The sequence below is a fragment of the Homarus americanus genome, unplaced genomic scaffold (genome assembly GCF_018991925.1).
Source record: "Homarus americanus isolate GMGI-L3 unplaced genomic scaffold, GMGI_Hamer_2.0 scaffold29703, whole genome shotgun sequence".
Classification (NCBI taxonomy): domain Eukaryota; kingdom Metazoa; phylum Arthropoda; class Malacostraca; order Decapoda; family Nephropidae; genus Homarus; species Homarus americanus.
Window position 1 is genome coordinate 592,286 of NW_024718832.1, and position 23,606 is coordinate 615,891.

A 23,606-nucleotide genomic window follows, 5' to 3' on the forward strand; every position below is an offset into this window, starting at 1 on the left:
CAGTTTTGTGCATATGGGTACAGTTAGGGAATCTTTAACAGCTGTTTAAGGGTTAATGCAATTAAGTCAAGGAAGGAAATAAATAACCATATACAGTACTGTAATGGAATATAATATATTTTAAGTTACCATTTCAACCACCATGAAGAGTGGAAATAAAGAGAATATTATCATTTTCTTGTATCACATAGTCCAATTGGCCAAGTAACTCCCAGTCAGCATCATTTATCAGCACCAGGATTCCTGGTCGAACAGAATTACCCTGAAGGAACAGCTCAGGTCTTTCTTGGAGGAGGTTATCTTTAATCCACTCTAGCAGTTTGGCAACAGTCCATTTTGAATCATCCAAGTCAACAGAGTGCTGTGATACATTATTAACTAAAAACTCAGCCCCACCTTTGAACTCAACAGTGACCTTCATAATTCACAACCTTTTTTAAGTTTTTGATAAAAGTGGTATGTGTAAATACAAAAGGGAACAGGTACAGTAATCAGATAGCTTTTGGTGTTTGGAAGATGTTCAATTGACAGATGTGGATCCAAAACTAACGCTGCATGTCTCTTACCTGTTGGGTGTGAGAGATATTTTTCATTACTATTTTCATTGATAATTTTTTTAAAGTAATCATGAAACTAATACAATACTAGACTTTGGATAATGTAGTAGATCAATAAAAGAGAATTAATGGTAGTTATGTTTACTTAAGTAACCATTAGTAAACACTTAACATTGAATGTTTTATGTAACTTAAAAAAAGCCAACATGTGCATATAAATGCATTTATAATAGGTAATTGCTTAAACATTAAATAGTACTGTACGTGTATATTTTGCTTAGTCTGGATATTTTTCAACTGCAAGTATACTTTCAATTGGTATGGTATATAAACATGTTTAAATAATATTTAAACATAGTATATGACTTACAATGTATAGTCCCCTGCAGTTCCCTCTGTGGCAGGGGCTAGAGCATGTGTTTGTTTACATCACAGGTAATTAGGTGAATGAATTGGAGTAACCTTGCAATTACGACCCGGCTAAAGACTTAAAATAAAAGTCAATCTTTATTTCTGAATCCAGGCATTTCTAGTCTGATTCTGATTTTATACAGAGTATCATATAGGATGCCATTAACCCCCAGTTAGCTGTCTGTTGGATAGTGGCAGTGTGGTGAGGTGTAAAGATGGGGGGATACTGACACTATCCTACTTGTATCTGTTTATTAAACCATCCTCAATCTTTAAAAGTTAATTATTATTATTATATTTGATTTGATTTAACACTTTCACAGTCAAAGAATTTCCTGTCGGTAAAGATTCGGACTTCCGCTGATTCAAAAGACCATCACAATTCAAAATCTTCATTTCATCTTTGTGTCCAACTAACTCTGCTACCCTTGTTAGGATTGTATACATATTCTGCATCGTATGTTTATATATATTTTATATTAGACTCTGGTGTATATGGTAATCATATAGCTATTCAAGATTTTTTTAGTCTGTCCCCGAGTGATCACTCTCCAGGAAGACACCAGGATTCAAAAAGTGACTGAACACAAACACAATGGTGCCATATCTCTCCAAACGCTCTAGCCCCTGTCACATGTGGAAATGCAGGGGACTGTACGGTTGCCTCCAGATGAACATACCACAGCTCAGGTATGGGTACCCAAGTCATCATCTCAGGGTATGAGATGTGTCAATGCAGCACCTTAGTCAGGGCTGAATGTATGAGAGTGAAATAGTGAAATTACCCTGTTTGTGATAAGATACAAACAATAAAGGAGGTAAAAAGATTAACGAACCCTGTAATATGTGTTATGAAGCATTGTTGTGTAGCCAGCAAACAGGGTAATCCACGGCTTTACGCTCATGACTACTGCGCTGCGCTGCTACGTCTCGTACCCGAGCCCTCACACACTCCCAGGCCGTGGTACATTCATGTGGAGGCAACTGTACATCTGGATTAAGATAATTTCATAACTTTGGGGTTTGTGTGTGTAAATCAAAGCATGGGACAATTTTTGTTTTTTAAGTTTGAATTTTTTTAAAGTAAAGCTTCATAAATCGTGGAATGCATGTATTGTGTTGTATATGCGATATGTGGTAATACCTGTACTTCAATATTTAAAAACTAATTATATATAAGTATTGTACATAAAAATAGTTTTACCTGTTCTTTCACATTTTCAAGGGCATTGGCAGAGCGTTGAATAGATTCCTGTTGATATCCAAGATGAGTTAAAAGTTGTGTCAACTTCTGAAGATTTTCCTCTGAGTTTTTTATAGCATGCTCCTGTAGGACAATAATATATATAATATCAAATAGTATTCATGATATCAAGAGAACTTTATAACCATGACCTTGACAAATTATGTAGAAAATTTTAGGGTGGCTGAGTGTCAACTACCCTGATCAGTGGTGAAAATTTTGTAGACTGTTTATAAGTGCATAGCATACTGTACTGTAATCTTGGAAATACACAGACAAATATTGCTTATAATTGCATAGAGTATTCTTGTTAAAACTGTACATTTTACCAAGCAAACAACTAATTAACTGTATTGATAGAGTATACCTGTATAATTAAATCATCACTGATCTATATGACAGTATTAATATGTCTGATTCCATGAAATGTCCTCTTAGCTGGAATCTTCGATCCTGGAACTTTCCATTGCCCGGAAAATAAAATTTTTGAATTCTGAGAAATTCTGAGAAACTCTTTTCTATTCCACAACATTCAAATGAATTTCAGAGCAATAACATCATGTATCAATATGTGCCAAGCACGTGGGTGGATAGGCTCAGAGTGCTCATGTGCTATGATTGGCTACTACTATCATGTGCCTGCATGGGATGCCTATGATTGGCTGATGTATCTCAGTCCATCTCCTCAAACTCTAGCATCATGACACTTAGTTTATTGTCTCCTGCCATTATACAAGCTTGTTCACTCAGTCACTGCTATTTTTGCATATGATCTGTGTCGTGCAGTACTGTACATTATTATACCAGGACACAATCAGCCAAGAATACCATTAAAGATGTATAGTGTACGGTATATTCAATAAGTATGAAAGTACTATATGTACAGTACTGTAGGCGAGTGTTTAGAGGGTATATTTACAATACAGTTTAGCATATGTTAATCCCTCCTTCATGGAAGGAGAGGAGAGTGACAGCAACATCTGCTACAGTAGGTGGTACAGGATAAAGGCAGGCCATCCTGTATCATCACATCAATATTTGGTCTGCCTGGATCACAAGTTTAAGACGACAGCATCTGCTGGTGGGTACAGTATAGTGTATACAGTAGTATGTATATTCTGTTTATTTACAATATACTGTACATGTATAGTAGTGTTTGCTTAAATAAATACAGCTCTGTGTCTGTCCGACTGCGATTAAGCCTCCATAGTTTAGATGTGGAAACATTCAACAATGCCCAGAAAAATTCTGTAGATGTGCATGTTTTTCTGGGGATAGGAGAATTTTTTTTGATACCAAGAAATCTCCCAAACCCAGAAATGCTTTGCATCACTTGTTCCTGTTAACCAGGATATTAATGTATTTTAAAAAAAATTTAATTATAGAATTATTATAACTTATTCTATAATGAAAAATACACCTGCAAAGGAGGAGGGTAACTGTGTGGTGGGAGAGGGAACTACTTGGGGCTTAGAACACTGAAGATTTTATGAAATTTTTAAATACTGTATGTAAAAAAATGTAGTACAGTACAGTATGAATATAATATCCTTCCAAAGATATTGCCTGAAAGGTTTTTTGGTGGTACAGTACTTTCCACTTCCAACTTCATATTTTTCCCGCCTCTGCTCACAGTCGTGTAATATTTCAATGTGATTCTGATCTTTTAAAATGTTGTTTTTGCATAATGTAGTACTACTGATATGTAATTTGTCTTAGTATGCCTTATTGTGAGCAAAAAGACGTTTTTTTTTCTAAAAACCAGTTTTTGTAATATAGTATATTGAATTGTATATTTGCTACCAGAGTTTAACAGTTAATTCATGTACAGTATACTACTTCTGATAAACTTCCAACATGCTTATGTTTGAAATAATGAATGTATGTAGTATCTATATATAATTTAGCTAAATATCTTTCTCATCAGAAACGGTCATCCTACTGATTATGAATAAACTCATTTAGAAACACATCATTACTTCAGGACAAAATTGGACAGGTTTGCAGCAGCCAATCAGCTGTAACTCTTGAGGAGGGGGCGGGGCCATCTTTTCTCAGCTGAGAAAAAATGCGATATAACAGTGAGCCTCACTACAGGTAATTTATGGAACTAATTCATTCATATGTTTTACATAATCTGTACCTCTGATCTAAATACTGCCAAAGGTAATTAATTCTAACCTGTAGGGCCATATTCCTGGCTGAATGAGTGAGCATATCAGCTGATTGTGATCCACGGTTAACCTGTCTGCAGATGGAGCCCATGTTGTTAATGTTGACTTGCACACGTTCAGCCAAACGATTTTTTGAATCCACAAAAAGATTCTTTGCACTGGTACTAGATGCAGATGCCATAACAACCTGGAACATGTGTACACCAAAAGGCTAGCAAGGCTACAACTTGAACAATTATAGAAAGACCTTTAACATTTGTGAACACCATTGGAGAGATTATAAAAGACAAAATGAGTGTAAACAACCCATATTATCTATCTCTTAGTCAGGTGAATTAATGCAAAAATCGTTCAGAGCTGGCAGAAAGTGTAAAATTTGGCATGAAGTTACCTTTAGCCATATAGAAACAATTTCAGGGTGGGGTTCACACTGGGACCTCACTCTGGTGGCATTTTGAGCAAATTCAAAATGGTTTTCTCAATTCCACAGCCCAAACCATAAAAGGTCATATCTCAAGAACTATTGGGCCAATTTTGATCTCGTTTCTTATATTTTTGAGGATGCACGATCAATCTAACTATGTTTTGAGGTCAAGGCCACATGATAAGTTAAGGTCCAGGTCATTTTTTACCCTAAAATATCTATATAGCTCTCTCTCTGAAACCGCTGGGCCAATCTACTTTATCAATCTATAAATGATTTGGAAACGACAACATAAGTAGACAGCTATATATATAAAACACAGACATTACAATATCGAGTAGGTAGTATTAATGTATCATAAGTTGCAGTAAAATGTGTCCAACGGCCCTGCACTGGAAGTGCACTTAATGTCTATCAGTAGAGAGCTCTTATTGACTAGTGTGAAATGTCATTTCTTATTGATGCAAAAATAAATAAATAAAAAAAAAATTAGATCAAAACTAAAATACATCCCTTCACCTACTAACTCTAGAGTACTGTACTCTTGATATAATCAACCCTATGAACAACTGCACTGCTGTTCTAACTAGCCACAATCAAGCACCAACACAGTGACACCACCTGAAAAATGACTACCATTAGATAGTTATACAGTGTAATCAACAAGTTTTATTTTAATCGTGGGAAACCGACAAGCATAGTACAGTACTGTATATAGGCCACAAAAGTGTTACATATAAATGCAGATAGTGGCAGGCCTGTATCGTAGTGTGTGGTATGAGGTACTGTGGTCATGGCAGTGGTGGAGATTGTCTTCACAGGTGTGCTCACAGCCACCATGAAATACCAAAATGGGATTGAGGAAGATAACTTATTTAACCAATAGTAAGGTGGTGGGGTAGCCCTCACAGTTTTACATTTGAGGCAGGGACACCCCCCACCCCCCCCTGACATCCGACACTCAAACTTGTCCACCAATCAGCTCCATCATTACAATACTACAAGTCATTCATTCATAAATTTGGCATTGTAACATTGCCCCATTTACGTAAACTTCACCACAAGGGGTAAAATAACTGAGACAACTGTACATAAAGCAAATACTCACTGTTTTGGGAGGATGGTGAAATGGGGCATGTGTAAATGTGAATGGAGGGATCCTACACAGGCCATTGGCCTTCTTTTATTGGCATGGCCACTACTAATGGGTGGCTATTAGGTAAATAAGGTATTGGATTCATTTTTCTTGGGCTGTAGTGGGATTGGGGATTTGCAAATTTAAATTGGCTATATATAAGGTGAAAAATAATTGTAGCTTCTTTATAATGTTGAAATCCCCCAAATACACGCATGTATCTTACCTGAGGGGGCTTCACTATTATTGTATTACCGTATGTGTTTTCTTACTTTTTTTTTCTTCCCTGATATCACTCCTGAGATCAGCTGTATAATTCAGACTGAACATCTTGAGAGGTGGTCCAATCAAGCTAATGAAAATTAGTGTTGATATTGTCTGAACTTTCTGAGATGATCACAAAGGGTCATGATTATGTTTATCTACAAGAAGCCCTGTTCATAGTCACATGATATTTATTAGTATGATATTAACACTCTCGGGATCATACACTCATAAGTGGCGTTTTGATTTAATGTAAATGAAACTTTTGCCTTGCGATTAGAGATGCCAGTACAGTGAGTTCTGCTATAACGCGTGTTTTGATAACGCGAATTTGCTCTAACGCGATTTATGAATAGAGGAACGATATTTGTATAACTCAAACGCTTGTTTGCTGTAACGCAATTTTTGCTTACTATTTCTCCCATTTTGTGGTATTAACTGTGAATATGGTAAAGAAGAATATCTCCAAGAAGCGTTCTGGTGACCGCATTCCCGGTGATGATCGTAAAAGAAAGGATATAACACTTGAAGAGAAGCTCGATGTTATCAACCTCAAAATCACCCTTCTCCCCCATCAAGTTATATTCATATTTTTTCAAGGTAAAGTGTTACATTTACTGTATGATTTCATTATTAGATATGAATGTAACATTTATTTAGACTGTGCTATCCTTTGTGTTAGGCTAACTACTAATTTTTTTTCAATTTCGAGTAGTAATCTGCACCTAACCCTATTTTCTCCATAAGCCCTGTTATTTCTATTATGCGATTTTCTATAACACGATATTTTACAAGAACACAACTATCGCGTTATAGCAGAACTGACTGTATGGCTTTTTCTTAAATTTTCTCTGAAAGTTTCTGGTTGAATTTCTTCAAATTGACAATAACACATTTGCTGTAATCAGACACATCTAAGTTGCCTCAACAATTGCAACCCCAGTTGCAATTTCAAATTCTGTGTCATTACTAAGGAATAACGATGTCTCGGGTGCACTCTAAGATTGAGAGAAAACGGAGGACTCAGGCGTCCTGAAGCAATGAGAAAACGGACTCCTCAGACGGGGGACTCAAATAAAGAAAGCATTGCTACATGTTTTGTGGACTACCGGTATACGTAGTATTGAGCGTACCCTTTTCATCACTTTGTAATAAACCTAGCCATACCTATGTGTTTTTCTGATACTTACCATAACATTATGTATGTATTTAGTGGGTCTAAATCAGTGGTGTCAAACTCATTACCTTTCGAGGGCCAATTCTTATTTTAGTTAACCTCTTCAGGGCCAACACAAGTGCTATATCACATATTTGCAGAATTGAAGTTTACAGCTTCACACATTGCCTTACCAGGAATACCTCATTTGGGTTTGTCTGATCTTAAGTACTGTATGTAAAATTCATTTTACTAAATAAACATGATTATATCTATTTCTTTCATAATTCCACTGGATGATAAATTTTACCATCATCCCACGAGCCACACCTGACCATCCCAAGGTGTATTTTGATAATCATTTACCGTTACAGGTACACCACCGATCTTCTGGGAACTGATGGTTTGGCACCTCGTTTAGTCCGGACAAAATTAATAAACCCATTTCATTTATACTGTACTAATAAACCTGTATCATTTATACTAATGTATTTCATTAAATAATTTAACTCACATTTAATTCACATTCAATATTTGTTTAATTAACAATCCTGTTTCATTGACAATGTACTAATAAACTTGTATCATTTATGCAAATGTATTTCATTTAATTCACATTTAATTTACATTTAATATTTGTTTAATTTCAGTTTCTAGCAGTCCATGGTGCTTTCGAGACACAGGAGGTGTATCATGAGTGGGTCGGAGGTGTACTGTTGAATTATTATTACACGAACTCGGTTGGTCCAGCAAAACAGATAATCCGGCAATGCTTTGGAACCAAGATGCCAGAAAATCGGTGGTGTACCTGTAATTGGGTAGCTATATTCCTTTAAAATTAGTTGTCTTTAAAATTATCTGTGTTTTTTTTATTATGTTACAGGCTACTATATGCCATGACAGCTATTATTACTGGGTTTTGATTTTTTATTGCTGAGTTTGTCATTTTACAGGCAATGTATCATGGACTCTTGGGATAGGCAGCGAGTTATTATTACTAGGCTGAACTGTCATTTTTTATAATAATGTTACAGACTATATGTCACAGCATAGGCTGTTGCTGCTGGGTTTAACTATCGAGTGTCAACTGCTTTGTTATCATGTACAGTAATGTATAATGGTCTGAAATATTTTGGACCTCCTCCCCCTGGAAATCTTGAGCCACCTGCAGACACCCCCTCCACTTCTACACAGCCCAGTGACACAGTGTCAAGCTCCCCTGTCCTTTCTACTTCTACACAGCCCAGTGACACAGTGTCAAGCTCCCCTATTCCTTCCACTTCTAGACAGCTCAGTGGCACAGTGTCAAGCTCCCCTGTCCCTTCCACAGTCTGGTGATACATCAGCTAAGTACAGCAAGGCTGCACCTGTAGAACCTGCAGACTAGCCATCTCTCTTGTATAATAAGGAAAAAACAGAGCTTGTTCGAAAGCCAAATCTGATTTAGTTATGAAGCAGCATGTTAGTAAGGTGGAAAGTGGAATGGGCAATCACATTTATTATCTTGGCAAAAGAATTCAAAATGAGCTAATAAATGCCATCAGTGGAAAGATATTAGAAAAAATGATGGAAGAAATCAAAGCATCAAAGTATTTCTCCATCATTTTAGATTGCACACCTGATCTAAGTCATAAGGAACAGCTCTCTGTCATACTTAGGATTGTGTCACTGGAAGACACACCACAAATAAAGGAACATTTCATAGGGTTCCTTGTGACAGAGGAGTCAACTGGGGCAAATTTGTCATCCCTCATTCTTAAAAGGATAGAGGAGTTAAACATCCCCTTTGAGAATTGTAGAGGGCAGTCGTATGACAATGGTGCCAGCATGAGGGGCAAGAATAAAGGTATGCAAGCCAGGCTGCTTCAGCAGAATTCAAGGGCCTTATTTGTTCCATGTGGGGCCCATACTTTAAATCTACTGGTCGCTGATGCTGCTGAGAGCTATCCAGATGCCATTGGCTACTTTGGATATTTGATAAAACTCTTCACACTGTTTTCAGGCTCCACCCAAAGATGGGGTATCCTTTTAAAACACGTCAAAACCACCCTGAAATCATGGTCGGAAACCTGGTGGGAGAGCAAGGTAAAAAGTATAGAGGCAGAAAGATACCAGGCTGTGCAAGTCAGACAAACACTTTTGGAGGCGAGGGAAACTACTGCAGATCCTGTTATTTAGGTTGAAGCCCATTCTTTGGAAGAGGAGGTTGGATCCTATCGTTTTTCTATTTACTCGGTAGTGTGGTATGACATCCTCAACAACATTCAGCATGTGAGCAAGCTAATGCAATCAACCTGCATGCAATTAGATGTGGCTGTAGACCTGTTGAAGAAAACAAGAGATTCCCTTACCAGAAACAGAGACACTGACTTTACTGGTGTACAGACTACTGCTAAGGAGATATACAAAGAGATGAATGTGGAGACAGTACTAAAACAAAAAAGGTTAAGATCAACAAAAAGGCACGTTAGTTACGAATCTGTAGATGAACCTAACAGTGATGCACTCAAGAAAATGGAGATCACCTTTTTTAATGTAGTAGTGGATGCAGCCATTTCTTCCCTTGATGAAAGGTTCCAGACCTTGGGAGAGGTGAATGCCAAGTGTAGGGTGCTACACAACTTCATGAACATGTCCGAAGAGGACCTGATGCAGCAGTGTGACACACTGAGCAACACTCTTACACTTAGATATTGATGGCAGGGAATTTGCGGTGGAACTGCCATTGTTTCCACAATTACCATTAAGTAACATGACAACCATGGAACTTCTGGCTTTCTTGCATGACAAGAAAATGATGGAAATATATCACAACATGTGGGTAGGTCTGAGGATCTCTGCTGCTCTCCCTGTAACAGTGGCCGCTTCAGAGAGGAGCTTCTCAAAGCTTACATTGATCAAAAACTACCTAAGGTCTAATATGATGCATGAACGCCTCAGTGGACTGACCATTATCAGTGTGAATCATAAGCTTTTCAGACAATTATCATATGATGATATAAGAGATGACTGCTGCAAAAAAAATCAAGGGGAGTCAGGCTGCAGAGAAAGTATGCATTCAGTTAACAGTAACTATACCATTAGAGACCACTACAGTACATACTGCAAATTGCTATGGGTACATTTGTCACCAATTTTAAGACTTTTTATTTTTTCTTTAATATTTCTCTAAGCATGACAATAAATGTTTTACTTCTTATTTGATAAGTATTCAGTGCAATGGCCAGTATCTTTTTATGGGGACTGAATTAAAATTCTTTTACTTATTTTATATGTACTGTACAGATATGAGTGTTTGTGTAATTATTTGCTCGGGATAGGCATAAGTATGTGTGTGTTCCTGAAGGTTGGAGTGGATTAGTCAGACCTAGCATGTGTATGTGTGGTGGGGGGACAGCTAAAATTTTGCCGAGAGCGCCAACTTTGCCAGGGCCGGCTCTGCACTAGATGTCACCTTACTATTTCATTTGGCTAACGCCAGCCAATTTTATTCAGCACAGAAAGACCTCTTGTACACAAGGGGTTAAACCAATTTTTTGAGGAGAATTTTAAATGTCAATGAAGGACTTCAAATTTTGCAAAGTCCTGGTTACATTTGAAAAAAGAAAACAAATTCAGGTCTTTCATGAGTGAGAAAGGGATATACTCGTGATAATTATTACACTAAGCTCCAATCTAAAACAAAAAGTAATTTCACAGGTGATCAAAAGAGAAATTTGATAGGCTACTTTATTTTATTACCAAATGAGTATGTTTTATTGTACATTGTTGAAAATATTGTATAGTAATTATCATTTTGAATCTTGTAGCAGAAATATAATTCAACCATCCCACAAAAAAATTAATATAAGCTAATTTATTCAATTCATTCCATCATCTGATACTCTGTACAGGAATCTCACTTCATATAATACTTCAGTACATAAGATATGAAAGATTCTAACTACAGTACAGTACAGTACAGTCCTCCAAGTGCATCCTAGGAACAATCAAAACCTAATGAGAATACGAGTGATCATTTTAAAGTATAAAGTAATCTGGTCTTGGTTGCTAAAGTTTCTCCAAAGCACAGTACAGTACAGTATCATAATGCATGTACAGTGTGTTCCCAATTTTACAAATACTGTATGTACCCTAAATATCATTACAGCACAGAATTAGTCACAAGTACAGTATTTTAGTTGTACAGTACTCTGAATCTCCCAGGTGATAAAATGAATGCAAGAAAAATAAAATAAATAAATAAATAAATAAATGCAGTACAAAAGACATTTCCCTGACACTATCAAGCTGTACAGTAAATTCATATTAATGAACACTGCTAAAAAGTAATAATATCTCCATTAGCCGGATTCCCTGTTAATCTGAACTCTTTGAAAGCCGGAATTGAAATTTTCTCGGAAAATCGTTCCCAAAGCAGGAATTTTCCGGAAAATTACGGATTTGTGAGCGATTTTCCGAGGGGCACATTTTCTGGAAAATTCTGAGAAAATTTTCCCAGTACCAGAAAATTCCGGAGATGGGGAATTTTTTCCGGGTTTGAGAGACGAAAATCAGGCGCATTTTCCGGAAATTCTGAGACAATTTTTCCTGTACCCAGAAAATTCTGGGAATGTGGGATATTTTCCTGGTTTGAGAGATGATATAACGTGCAATTTCTGGAGCTCCCGAGAAAATTTTTGCGTTACCCGGAAAATTCCGTAATGAGTTTTTTTCCGGGTTTGAGAGCTACTACACTTTATTTTAGCCATCTTGTTTTAGTTTGGAACCAATGGCTACAAAAATAGTCCACCAGTGTCACCAAAGACACAACAAAGTTGATAATTACAGTTCTTAGAGCACTTAAAAATAATGTCTGTGGACACAGGCGACTGGTACTGAGCATGCATAGTGCAGGTGAGAAGGATGATCATTAAGAGAATGGGAAGCACCCCAGAATTTCAATCACACAAATGCTTGTGCTCCCAAAGATTGGCAGATTTCAGCCTTGGAATCTTCTTAACTGTGTGGACTTTTTATGTGTAGGTCCACAATTATTTGACTATCTAAGTGGGAAACCACTTATAATGAAGACATTTATTATGAGGACCCCCTGTACTAACCGAATTTTGGTCGTGTTTTTCTGGGTTAGGGATACAGTACAGGTACCTGCATTCAGTGCTGAACCCCAGGCCGGTTTAAGCGATTCCGCTGTCTGTGTGATTGCATTTAAGCCTCTGAAGCAGCTGTGCTCTGTACCAGATGTGCAATTTAGACAAAGAAACATTCACCAATTCCAAGAAAAATTCAGTAGACATGCGATATTTTCCGGAGATAAAAGAATTCCCATCAATACCCGACCTAGAAACGCTCTGCACCAATTATTCTGGCTAAGAAGGAGATTACTGCTACTTATCAGCCCATTAGTAGAATTGATCATTAGTACTATAAAAACAAGAAATAGCTAATAAAAAAAAATAATATAAGTTATACTACTGTATAATACTGTATACTGTAATAATAATACCGCAATAAGATTCAATACACAAATGTGAAAAAAATAAAAAGCTATGCCATGTCAATATGATAAAAGACCAAGTAAAAGAAAAGTAGAAGCATAAATACCTTGTATGGCAACATCATCTTTATTACATACAGTCTAAGATACACAACACACTGCAGCAAAAGAATGTAAAACTTTTCAAATCTTGTTTGGACTAAATTTCAAAACAAAAACTAAAATATTCTCTTTGCCTTTATACGGTACAGTATGCAGAATTAGAGAGATTTCACTAAATTGTATAAGATTAAACATATCACAATCTGAGTATCAATAATCTTCCTTTACATGACTATAGTTATGCATCTCTTCCATGATACAGTAAAATTACAGCATACCCTGACAATTCGCTGATTTTTAATTCGCGGATGACACCCTGGATGTACCCAAGAATGTCTGTGGGTAGTTTTAAAGTTGCCGGCATTTTCGTGGCCGGGACAGGGAGCCATATGGCAACCCAACCAACTCAACTTTAATAACAAAGCACGGAGCTGATTTGAGGGTAGATTCTCGCATTTTGTTCTCTAATTTCTGATTATTTGTGAGAGGATTTTTTCCCATTATTATTTATTTGTATATATTTTGTGTGTACACACACACACACACAAAATGCAGGTAAAAGAAATAGTTGTCCTAAGGGAAAACACATAAAGGGAATATGTATACATTTCTTTGCACATGAGTAAACATGTACTGTACCCCCATCCCCCTGGTCAGCAAATGATATTCGCAGAATTGGCTATTCACATCTATTTTGAGACCCAATCCCCCACAAATTTTCAGGGCATGCTGTACTTACATATTCAAAAGTTTTACAGTACAGTGCAGTGTGTACAGTTTTAATCAGATTATGAATGATCTGTTTTCCTTAGAGTACAATGTTTTTAATATACAATTAAAAATAATTTATATATTTTCCTCTTTTTCAGTACAATATTTAAGCAATGATATTATGGACATTTTTGTTGAAAACGAAAAGAAAAGAAAAAAAAAGAAAAATAATACTGCATAATTTTCAGTATTATAATGTAATCAAGTTGTACAATAGAGTACAGTACTTCAATAAGACATAAGGCATCATTATCATCTCATCTCGTAAAATAAAATCACAATGGTAAGTAAGGCAGCTATCACTAAAAAAGTGATCCCAGATTGCACAAAGAGCTTAAAGATGAGTAATTTCTACAATTACTAAATTCCTCTTTAGGCAATGAGCTTCTGACAGGAAGGAACAGCTCTATGCGAGGTCAGTATAATTTTATTTTAAATTACAAATGCAATATATCCCATAAGAAAATTCTATGAACGTGAAAAGAAGAGATTTGGGAAAAATCGTAAACCTTCACTGGACTCATCTCTCACTGCTTTAGCACATCGTTCAGCCTGTAAAAGTCGTTCCTGAGCCAGAAGAAGGGGCATCCCACATTCTCTTGCCAAGTCTCCAGCTGATACACCATCAACCTCATGAGATTTCAATGTCTCAACAGTTGTTTCAACTACTTTATCTTGATCAAGTCCAGCTGTTTGAACTACTTGGACTCCAGATTCAAATGTGTGAAGATTAAGTGAAAGGTCAAATTTTTTCATTAAGTGACAGGCATGCATGACATCTTCTGGAGACAACAACTGGAGTCCCCTAGCACGGTTAATACGGCAGTACACCTCTGAGAGAAGCATCACACCGCCCACTTCTTTCACTGGTTCTTCTAAGGCTTGGGAAATTTCCTTGGCTAAATGATGATGGTATTGTGTTGCTGACCCATAAGTTTCTCGTGTAACTGGGTCATCAATACCGAGACTTAGCAAGTAAGACCTGAACCGTGTTGTATCGTCTACAGATACTTCTCCAGAGTGTTCTTTGATTTTATTTGAGATACTTTTAGAAAGAAACACCATATCCTTGGCAAGGCCCATTAAATTCTTGAGATCTTCAAAGGCATGACTTATATTTTGGTTTGTCTCTTCTTGTTTTGCTTGGATGGCACGTTCAATACCAAGAATGCCTGTATGGATTGTTTTTCCTCCAGACTGCTTACCATGACTAGCTGGAAGTGATGGTATCACTACTTTCTCCCAATCACGTTCCCCAATAGCGTTCTGTAGAGCTTGTTGAAAACTACTACAACCACCTTGCCTAAATGACAATTTTATGAAAGAGTTGGAGCTTGCAGCGACTGGACCTGCTGGTTTGCTATGTGGTGGCTGAGCTAAGTGCAACAGTAGCTTTGGACTTGAAGTGAAACCACCTGCCTCATCCTCCACTAGCACAACTAAACTAAGGTGTAGCCCTAAAGAAGAAGACTGACTTTCATGCCGCCACAGTAGTCGGTGATTTGTTAATGTCAGATGTCCATCATCATAGCCAGTTCTCTTGTCACCATCATATAGTCGAATTCCATTTGCTGTTGTACAAACTACTTCCCCTGCTGTTAGACTCGAGCCACACCAATACCACCGATCCATTGTCAAGTTTCTTATAACATTTAATTCCACATGTGTTTTAATGACAGATGCTATGCAAGTCCCCAAGTGACTTTACCAAAATAATCCAGAAATGACAACCCTTCTGACATATGGTTCTCCTGCCACCTCCTGAAAAAAGGAAGAAAAACAAATCAGAATTTACTACTCAAAATGCAACAAGTGGGTTCCAGCTTCAGTTGAAGTGGCAGGGAACCAATAGTCTTCCTACTGAATTGGTGTACAGTAAATAAAAACTCAAATTATATCACCCAAGCAATCTCAGCATAATCTCATCCTCACTATGACCATAACCAAAAATCTAACAAATTTGTCCTAGCTGTAACACTATAGCCCCTGTACTGTATACAGTAGCTACTGCATGTGTATGTGTTGGCAAAGTTAATAGGAATTGATCCAGTTTCATTCTTAAATACCAACATGACACACTTGTATATACTACATCTGTATGTTTGTCTGTGTGTCTGTTTGCTATATCCAGCTACACGTTTGAAGACAAGAGAACTGATTTTGGCTTGGAGATGAACATGCATCCCAGAAGTGAAATTTTTCAGGGGTTGGATGCAGTGATCCACCCCTCCAAAGGTGGAACTCCTGCCCCCTCATTAACCCGTTAATGGTCAAATTCATAGATTTATGGATGCGAGTGGCCTTCTCTAAGTGGTCTATTATGTAGATCAACGAATTTTACTTCTTAAAATTCCCACAACATCTGAAATGGCCCGGAAGGATTAATAGTTTTAAAATATGACAAATAGCAACCTTTCATGACACGAGCCCATTTCAGCATCCTCTGTCACCCCAACACCCTCTTCTAAGTCAGATGATACTGTTAGGGGGACGGAGAGTGAAGTGAGACATTTGTGAGGGGAAGGGCAAGGCTTTGTTTACTGATCCTGCCACCGCTACACCCAGCTGCTCTCACCTTACCACTTCCCAAGTTTTCTGCCCCCAACACAGGCTAAGAAATATGCCCAGAGACCTTGTTGCATATACAAGAACATAGTGTTACATGAGAAAGTGCACATTGACACTAGGTATTGCTGCAGCGAGTGTGATTGGTCCACTGTGCTTGATGCCCTGCTTTGAGCAACATACCATCATAAACTACTAAACAGATAAAAAACATTGTAAATACCCGGTATATATTTATAGGTAGTAGGCAGCTATCAAACAGGGAGGTACTACCACCTAAAAAATATTGGAAGCATAATGTGTTGTCTAATGGTAGACCCTGCTGCCATATGGCATCACGAAAATTGTGACCAAGTCCCAGGTTGCTGATCTGACATTCTGCCTCATTTACACACAATTGCTGGATCTCAATTGTTTCTCATACTTTGACAACACAACATAACATACATACAGGTGTACAGTATATCGTTTCTCACTCTTGATCTTTTTTTTTCATTTTTGTATTTATTATTATTATTATTATTATTATTATTTTATTTTCGCCCTCCCTGATGTGGATCAATGACCTGTGCCCAGGTGGGCTAATGCCCCCCCCTCCCCCCCCCAAGTAAAAGTAAGAAACTTTGTTGAAAAACAAAGATATTTATGATTGCAGGGTTGCACATGTGCATAGTAATAAGTAGTAAGTAAACATCATTAGTTAGATGCAAAAAGCACAAACAGGTGTATTTGTATTATGCCACCAGCCCAAACCTTCTGGTGAGTACAGCCAAAATTAATGTTATTCTCAGGTTTCAGACACCAAACAAATAAAGTTCATTTTTTGTCAACCAGTGGGTTTTTAACGTCAACAGATAAAATTTGGAACATTTATCTTTTAAATGTGCAATAAATTCTGGTCAGGGATAGTGTTGATTTATTGTAAAGAGCGGAGAGGATGTAGACTAGATAGTGTAGCAGATGTAGTGTACCTGATAGTATAATCACATACATACCGGTAAGCAAGGAGATGCTCCTCATAGAATATATACTATCAGCAGAATAATTTGAGAAGAGGTGTTTATGTGATCAATGAAACAACGCCTTACTCACCATCCCTATTACCTCACCTCCCCTTGTAATTGAAAGGTACTCACCAGCCCTTTTAGCTTCCTGGCCCAGCCCTCATCTCCACATAATACAGTATGATGTTGCTGCCCATAACAAGTGATGTAAACTCTAAAGCAGATGTCCCATCATCATCCTAACCTCATAGCAATTTGTGTTCCACACACTCCCTACACTAATAGCTTAAGAGCGTTTTACAGTTACAGTATATTGTGCTTTCTTGTTTCTGTTTTCCATAAGGGTGAGTACATTTTTTTAACCAGTTTATATTCAGTCCAATAGAATATCAATAAATGGAGCACAAGTTATTAAAAAATGACAGCACAAAATATGATGAAAAACATTACCATGTGGGCCAAGTGAAATGAGGTGCAAGTTAAGGTATGATATTCAGTTATGTGAAGAGGAAGTTGGAAGAAAGGTGGTAGGCCACTAGGAGTGATGTGCAGATGTGTTCAGGAGTTGGCCTGGTAATGGTTGTGATTGTGAGCATGCAGCTGTTGCTGTGCTTATGAAAGGTTAGTGCAGTGTGACGATGGACTAGTTGGAAGAAGTGTGTGGCCACCGAGCACTAGTCAAATGGTGGTAGAAGGTTGCTTGACCTGTATCAGGGGCAGTCACCATCTTCCATCAATTGGTAACAATCATATAAATTGCAACAACTACTGCTGTGTTGTGTGGTGGGATGAAATATTGTGGCAGTTGCAACTGCTGCCAGTCTCTACCACCTGGTCCACAGCTGCACATCATAACCTCAAATCATGATGGCGTAGCAACTGTAGTGTAAATTGGGATGTGCTCAATTGAAGGGTGGGGGATGTCACCTGCCCTTAAGGAACAGGAGACTCACCATTGTCACACACACAGCCAACCAGTGATAAGCAGTCAATTAACAAAAGTTAAACATCCAATAACACTTCAGTGATGTTGTATGGGTTTTGAAGGCCCTAAAGTTTTGTCTTTTCCAAGTAATGTATGATAATTTCAACCAGCAATACTATTCTCAATACATACATACATATTGGTGGACATTTACTACTCGGTACACTAAATAGCCAGATCACAATTATATGACTTTCAGCTCAAATAAGTAAATACCTCCTTTACTGTATGTTCTTTACTGATCTGTTTCACATTCTGGTATAGCAATATGACAACAGAAATAACACAGTTTTCCAAACTGAATTACTTTCCCACACACACATGGAAATAATAACCTTTGGAAAGATGAGAGGTCCTTACCAAGAGGACCCAAGTAAACCCTTAAAGTATCAAGTAAATGGTCAATATACTGTACTCTGGCTTGGCTCATATACATCAGGAACACAATCAATAAACAAATAAAATCCACAAACAAGCTACCCAAGAACTGCAAAAACTTGTTCAAATCTTGAAAGACAAAGTAAATTGTGTCACTCTAGGAAAAACACTAACATGAAAAGCCAATTTTGCCATGTCTTGAAAATCCTCTTGTAATTTTCCACTTTGATTTTGTGTAAAGCTGGATTCTTCATTGATCTCTATGGAGATGAAACTGAGGAACCATTTCATTTTGCAATGAAGAGGAGACCCATTTTCCAATGGATTTCTGAGGCTGTCCTTGACTACCTGTACTAATTTCACCAAATTTCTCTGTTAATTGAGTTAGCATGGTAAGGTCAATCATAATCTATTTTGAGGTTTTCAGGAGCACGAGTAAATGAAAACAGTAATGAGCATCACAGGTAGGTTAACAGTGTGTATAAAACCTTTTATACAGTAATCCTCCCAGGCTTTGTGTCCTGTATTGAGATGTCATAACAGAGACAAATTTTTGGGCTCAACCAATAACACATGGGAGCAAATTTCCTTCCAGTTCTGTTGTAATTCATAAACCTCTGTCTGTTATGTTTTACTGATAAATAATGCAGGGTTACACAAATAAGGGGTTAAATTGTACTATTTGCTACTGTTATATATAAAGGATGTATACTGAAACCTTATTTTATAGTAAAATCCACAATCAGTCAGCTCCTGGTAGTCAATAAATTTGTCTGGACTAATAAGCAAAAATTATTAGGGGGCGAGTAAGACCGTAATTACTCCCTACAATAATATAGGGCTGATCTTATAATCAACCATGCCTCTCCATCACAGTTTATGCCCCAAAGGGAAGATTGGCTGCAAAGGTTGTCATCTAAAAGTCAGTTACTTGTCAACACAGCACACACATCACATCTGCTTTGGCCATCATTTTGATTCTGAAGTCAGTCTACTACAGTACTTTATATTTTATTCCCTGACTACCCACAAACCCAAGGAAGGAAGGAGAGTATCTGAGCTGCCTAACTACAGGTCTTTGCTAGGAAATAGGATTTCAGAACCAGTCTTCCAATTTTAGCTTCACAGCCTTACCAGGCAGCTCTTGTTAACAAAAGTTAGCTGGAAAAAGAGGTGATGGTACCATCAACACTCTAAGGACTTGGGAGACATGCACCCCATAGAGATTTCATTCTTTTTTCCCAGATACTGTAGTGAAACAATATATAGTTATGATCACAACGGTAATCATAATAAGATCATAATATTGTACAAGTTATATATATAAATAACATCACTGCTAACCTAACTAACCAAGCCTTACTTGTTCAAATTTAAATATACTGTATACTGTAATTTGGTTACGTTATGATAATAAATGATGTCTTAAATCAAAGAGCAAATTTTACATGTGAACCACTTTTCATTAAGTTATAGTAATAAAAACAGTAAGCTATCTCTTGATACTGTACTAGCATGCAGAGTTTGGAGAGATGTCTGTTCTCAGGTAGGTACTGTAACTAGGGATTGGGCACAATCAAAATTCTGACCATAGATGGTGTCATGTGAGTGTTCTATCTAGGTTACCATACCCAACTCTGGTAACCCATGCCTCTTGAAAAAACTTTGCTGCCAATCCCAATTTTTAGTGTGATTATGAATGGTGACACCCTCAAGCTGTGAGTTAGGGGATACTGTACAGTACTCTGCTTTCCGAGATCTCCTCCTAAAATAATGTTTGTGCATATTGAGGATCTGCCTATTAAGGACATCAAGCAAAAAAAAATTCAGGTTAAAAACCAAATCACTGTGACCAAGGCATTCCAACCTAAAGATATTCTTACCTTAAAAGGGTACTGGTAGGTAAAGCAATGTTCCTAGTGGCCAAACGAGTTAGTCCAGTATCAACCACACCTGGAGCAAAGCGAGCCACAGTTCATATTATTGGTAAATTTTCCTCTATGCAGTACAGTATATTAAAAATCGCCACCATGGGGTTATCTTTTTGTAGATCAGAAGCATCTAACTTTTTTCAATTTTATAGATACAATGGAATAAGAGCCAATAACCATTACAAGGTATTACAATTCTCCTGCACATTATACACACATTATTGTAAACATAGATAAATGGGAAATACTTGTACACTGAAGAAAAAAAATACAGTAAGAATAAAACTAACAAATCCACTCCCTACAAGCATTTCACATTCTTAAACTGGCATGGAATAGTGATTTGATGAAGACAAGGAATAGTAACAGATGGGGCCCAAAGTTGGCTCAACGATCACTTTGAGACATGTGACAAGAGCAGAGAGGGTAATCGCAGGGGCAGTTGTTAAACCAGGAGCGACTGATTGCAACAAGTTTCGCGATTTTGTCTGGGATGATTTTTCATACCTGAAAGGCACCTCATCATAGCCAGAAGTGTTTAATAGTGAACAGCGACCAATACCTATCATAAATACAATAAGCCAATTAACCAAATATCACCTAATATATCTATCTTAAGATGGAAGTGCATTAGGTTAGGTTAGGTAGGTAGGTAGGTCGTTTGGTTGGTTGGGGCATTAGGTTAATATTGGGTAGTGACCATTCACGGAACTTTATAATGATTCTTATATAGGGAGATAAAACAAAAATAAATAAATACTGTACACCACTGTACAGGGGTCCATGAATTACGAACGTCAGCCGATGCTTAATGTTTAACCATTTCAGTTACTGTATTTTGTCATTCTTTTTCTTCCTTTGTCTTCAATTAAGTGATTTTAGATGTACCTGTATATAAGGACTTAGACTATGGCAGGTGTTAAGTTATGTTACGTTAGGTTGGGTTAAGTTAGTTTAAGTTAAGGTTAGGTTAACTTCAACTTTTAAATAAACTCTTTAACACATTTGCCATAACTAAGACAGTGTCCACTATAAAACACATATGTGGAAAAATTAACAAAATTGAACAACTCTTAGTGGTAGCCCTGTTCTCATAAATTACCCTAACCTTTACCAAGAACTTTGCCCATTTCTAAAACAGAACAATCATGAGGTACTGGCCGTTGAAAAAGCAAATTTTGGTACATACTGACAGAATTCATTATTACCCTGGAACTATCTATATCTACAATGTGGTTCCTGTTCTTGTATTGCCTGATAATCAGTATACAGCCTTGGCTCTTTACAATTACCAGCTTTGCTCTTACACTATCGGAAATGTTTCAAATTAAAAATATATTTATAGCATGGAATAAAAGTTGCCATTCAAAATTATTCAAAATCAATAATAATTTTGCATTCAACTGTTAAATAAGTGTAAACCTTCTCATGCCCTATCATACTAGGACTCCCAATGACAAAAGGGCAAAATATAAACCCAAGAGGCATCATTGTACTGCAGCCAGACATGCCATGAATGAAAAGCTAAAAACATAACATAATAATGGTGTAGGTGCACATCGAAATACAAATATAAGACTAAAAAACACAAACTAACTCACATGAAAGTGAGACTTGACGACCAACTTCACCTTATGCAGAAAATATTTTATCAATATAGAAAACGAGAGTGAATTTACCAGGAACTTATTCAGTTTTAAATACTTTTTATTTCCATAATTTGCTACAATAAATATAAACTATTTAATGCAAAACAAACGGATTTTTTGGGTGGGTTTCCACAAACAAAACTGATACCATATATTTAAGTACTTCAAAATGAAAAACTGTACAGTATTATATGCTGTACTTAAAACGAAATGCTATAGTAAGATTTGGATAATTCAGTTTCTTATAAGAACATTCTCTTAGAAGCTGAAAAACTTTGTATAATAAGTATCGTTAGGTCACACAGATGGTTCTTTGCTATTATGGACATCCTTAACCTCAAGTTCCTCATCAGTCAACACTAACGGAGGATACTATCAAGAACACAGGCTTTGCTTAGTAAGTAGTCTTACATATATGTTATTATTAAAATTAGTTATCATGTCATTAGGAATAAGATACACACTTTCATTTTTATCTCAATTACACAGAGAATTTTACAGAAATTGGTGTTTTAATAGCAGAGTTTGTTTCCCTTTTGGGCGATCGGTCACGTCTCTGATTACTTTTCCTTTTCATTTATCCTCTAGGTTTACCAGTAAGGCGTGTGATCAAAATACGTGTATAGTTTCCGATTTCTAAATCAATGCCATTAATTATTCATCTATGTTTTACACGCGGAGGTCCAGGGTTCGATTCCCGACTAGTGAGGTGTTGTTTGTATATGGAAGTCCATGTGCTATATGGACTGACGATATATATCAAGGCACCTCCAGTTGCCTCTGAAGATGTCTTGAATAAAGACGAAAGCTAAGGCTCTCCATTGTTTCCCTTTTCCCTGTGTGATTTTATCAAGATATATATAAATACGTGTGTGTGGTTTTTTTTCTTCAGAAGTATGGAACGCCGTAACAGCAAGAAGCAGGGCCTGGTGAGTGAACTCATCTCCGTAGTAAACGAGGAATGCCAGACCTTGCAGAGTGGATTCGCCTCCTTGTTGGATGAAGGACAACAGGATTGCAAAGAGATGTTTCAAAGTGGATTTGATCGCCTTGTAGATAAGGGTATAGAGAAGTGCAGAGAACAAGACTGGACAGAAATACTTGTTTCTTTATTGGATGAAGGACGGCAAGAGTGCAAAGATAGGTTTAAAAGTGGAGGAGATCACCTTGTGGGTAAGAGTATAGAAAAGTGTAGAGAAGGGGACCTGGAGAGTGGACTCAGCTCGCGGAATGAAGAACGACGAGAATATGAAGAGAGGATACAGAGAGGACTCAACTCTTTGTTGGATGAAGGAAGGAGTGAGAACAATGAACAAAGATTGCAGAATGAACTTCTGAGAGAGCAAAGACAGGAGTCCAG

General features: G+C 37.1%; 1 protein-coding gene across 4 annotated transcripts; it reads right to left on the bottom strand.

Annotated features, from left to right (window-relative positions):
- Positions 1–432: 432 nt before the first annotated feature.
- Positions 433–22,261, bottom strand: LOC121859845 (vacuolar protein-sorting-associated protein 36-like). 4 transcript variants are annotated; one of them, XM_042356810.1, is made up of 5 exons: positions 22,199–22,241; positions 4,393–4,572; positions 2,173–2,295; positions 1,805–1,952; positions 433–566 (listed from the first exon to the last, which is right to left on the bottom strand). In XM_042356810.1, exons 2-4 carry the CDS (start codon positions 4,564–4,566, stop codon positions 1,818–1,820), a joined length of 432 nt encoding a protein of 143 aa, XP_042212744.1. In that variant the 5' UTR covers positions 4,567–4,572; positions 22,199–22,241; the 3' UTR covers positions 433–566; positions 1,805–1,817. The 4 variants fall into 4 exon arrangements, 2 of the variants coding, with proteins under 2 accessions (XP_042212744.1, XP_042212743.1); XR_006087739.1 differs by lacking the exons at positions 433–566; positions 4,393–4,572 and adding an exon at positions 20,550–20,619 and having other exon boundaries at positions 1,939–1,952; positions 22,199–22,261; XR_006087740.1 differs by lacking the exons at positions 433–566; positions 4,393–4,572 and adding an exon at positions 20,550–20,619 and having other exon boundaries at positions 1,949–1,960; positions 22,199–22,261.
- Between the last annotated feature and the right edge of the window lie 1,345 nt (positions 22,262–23,606).

Bases quoted from the DNA above. Each gene is read 5' to 3' on its own strand.
- LOC121859845 (XM_042356809.1), bottom strand. From the start codon at position 15,366: ATGGATCGGTGGTATTGGTGTGGCTCGAGTCTAACAGCAGGGGAAGTA.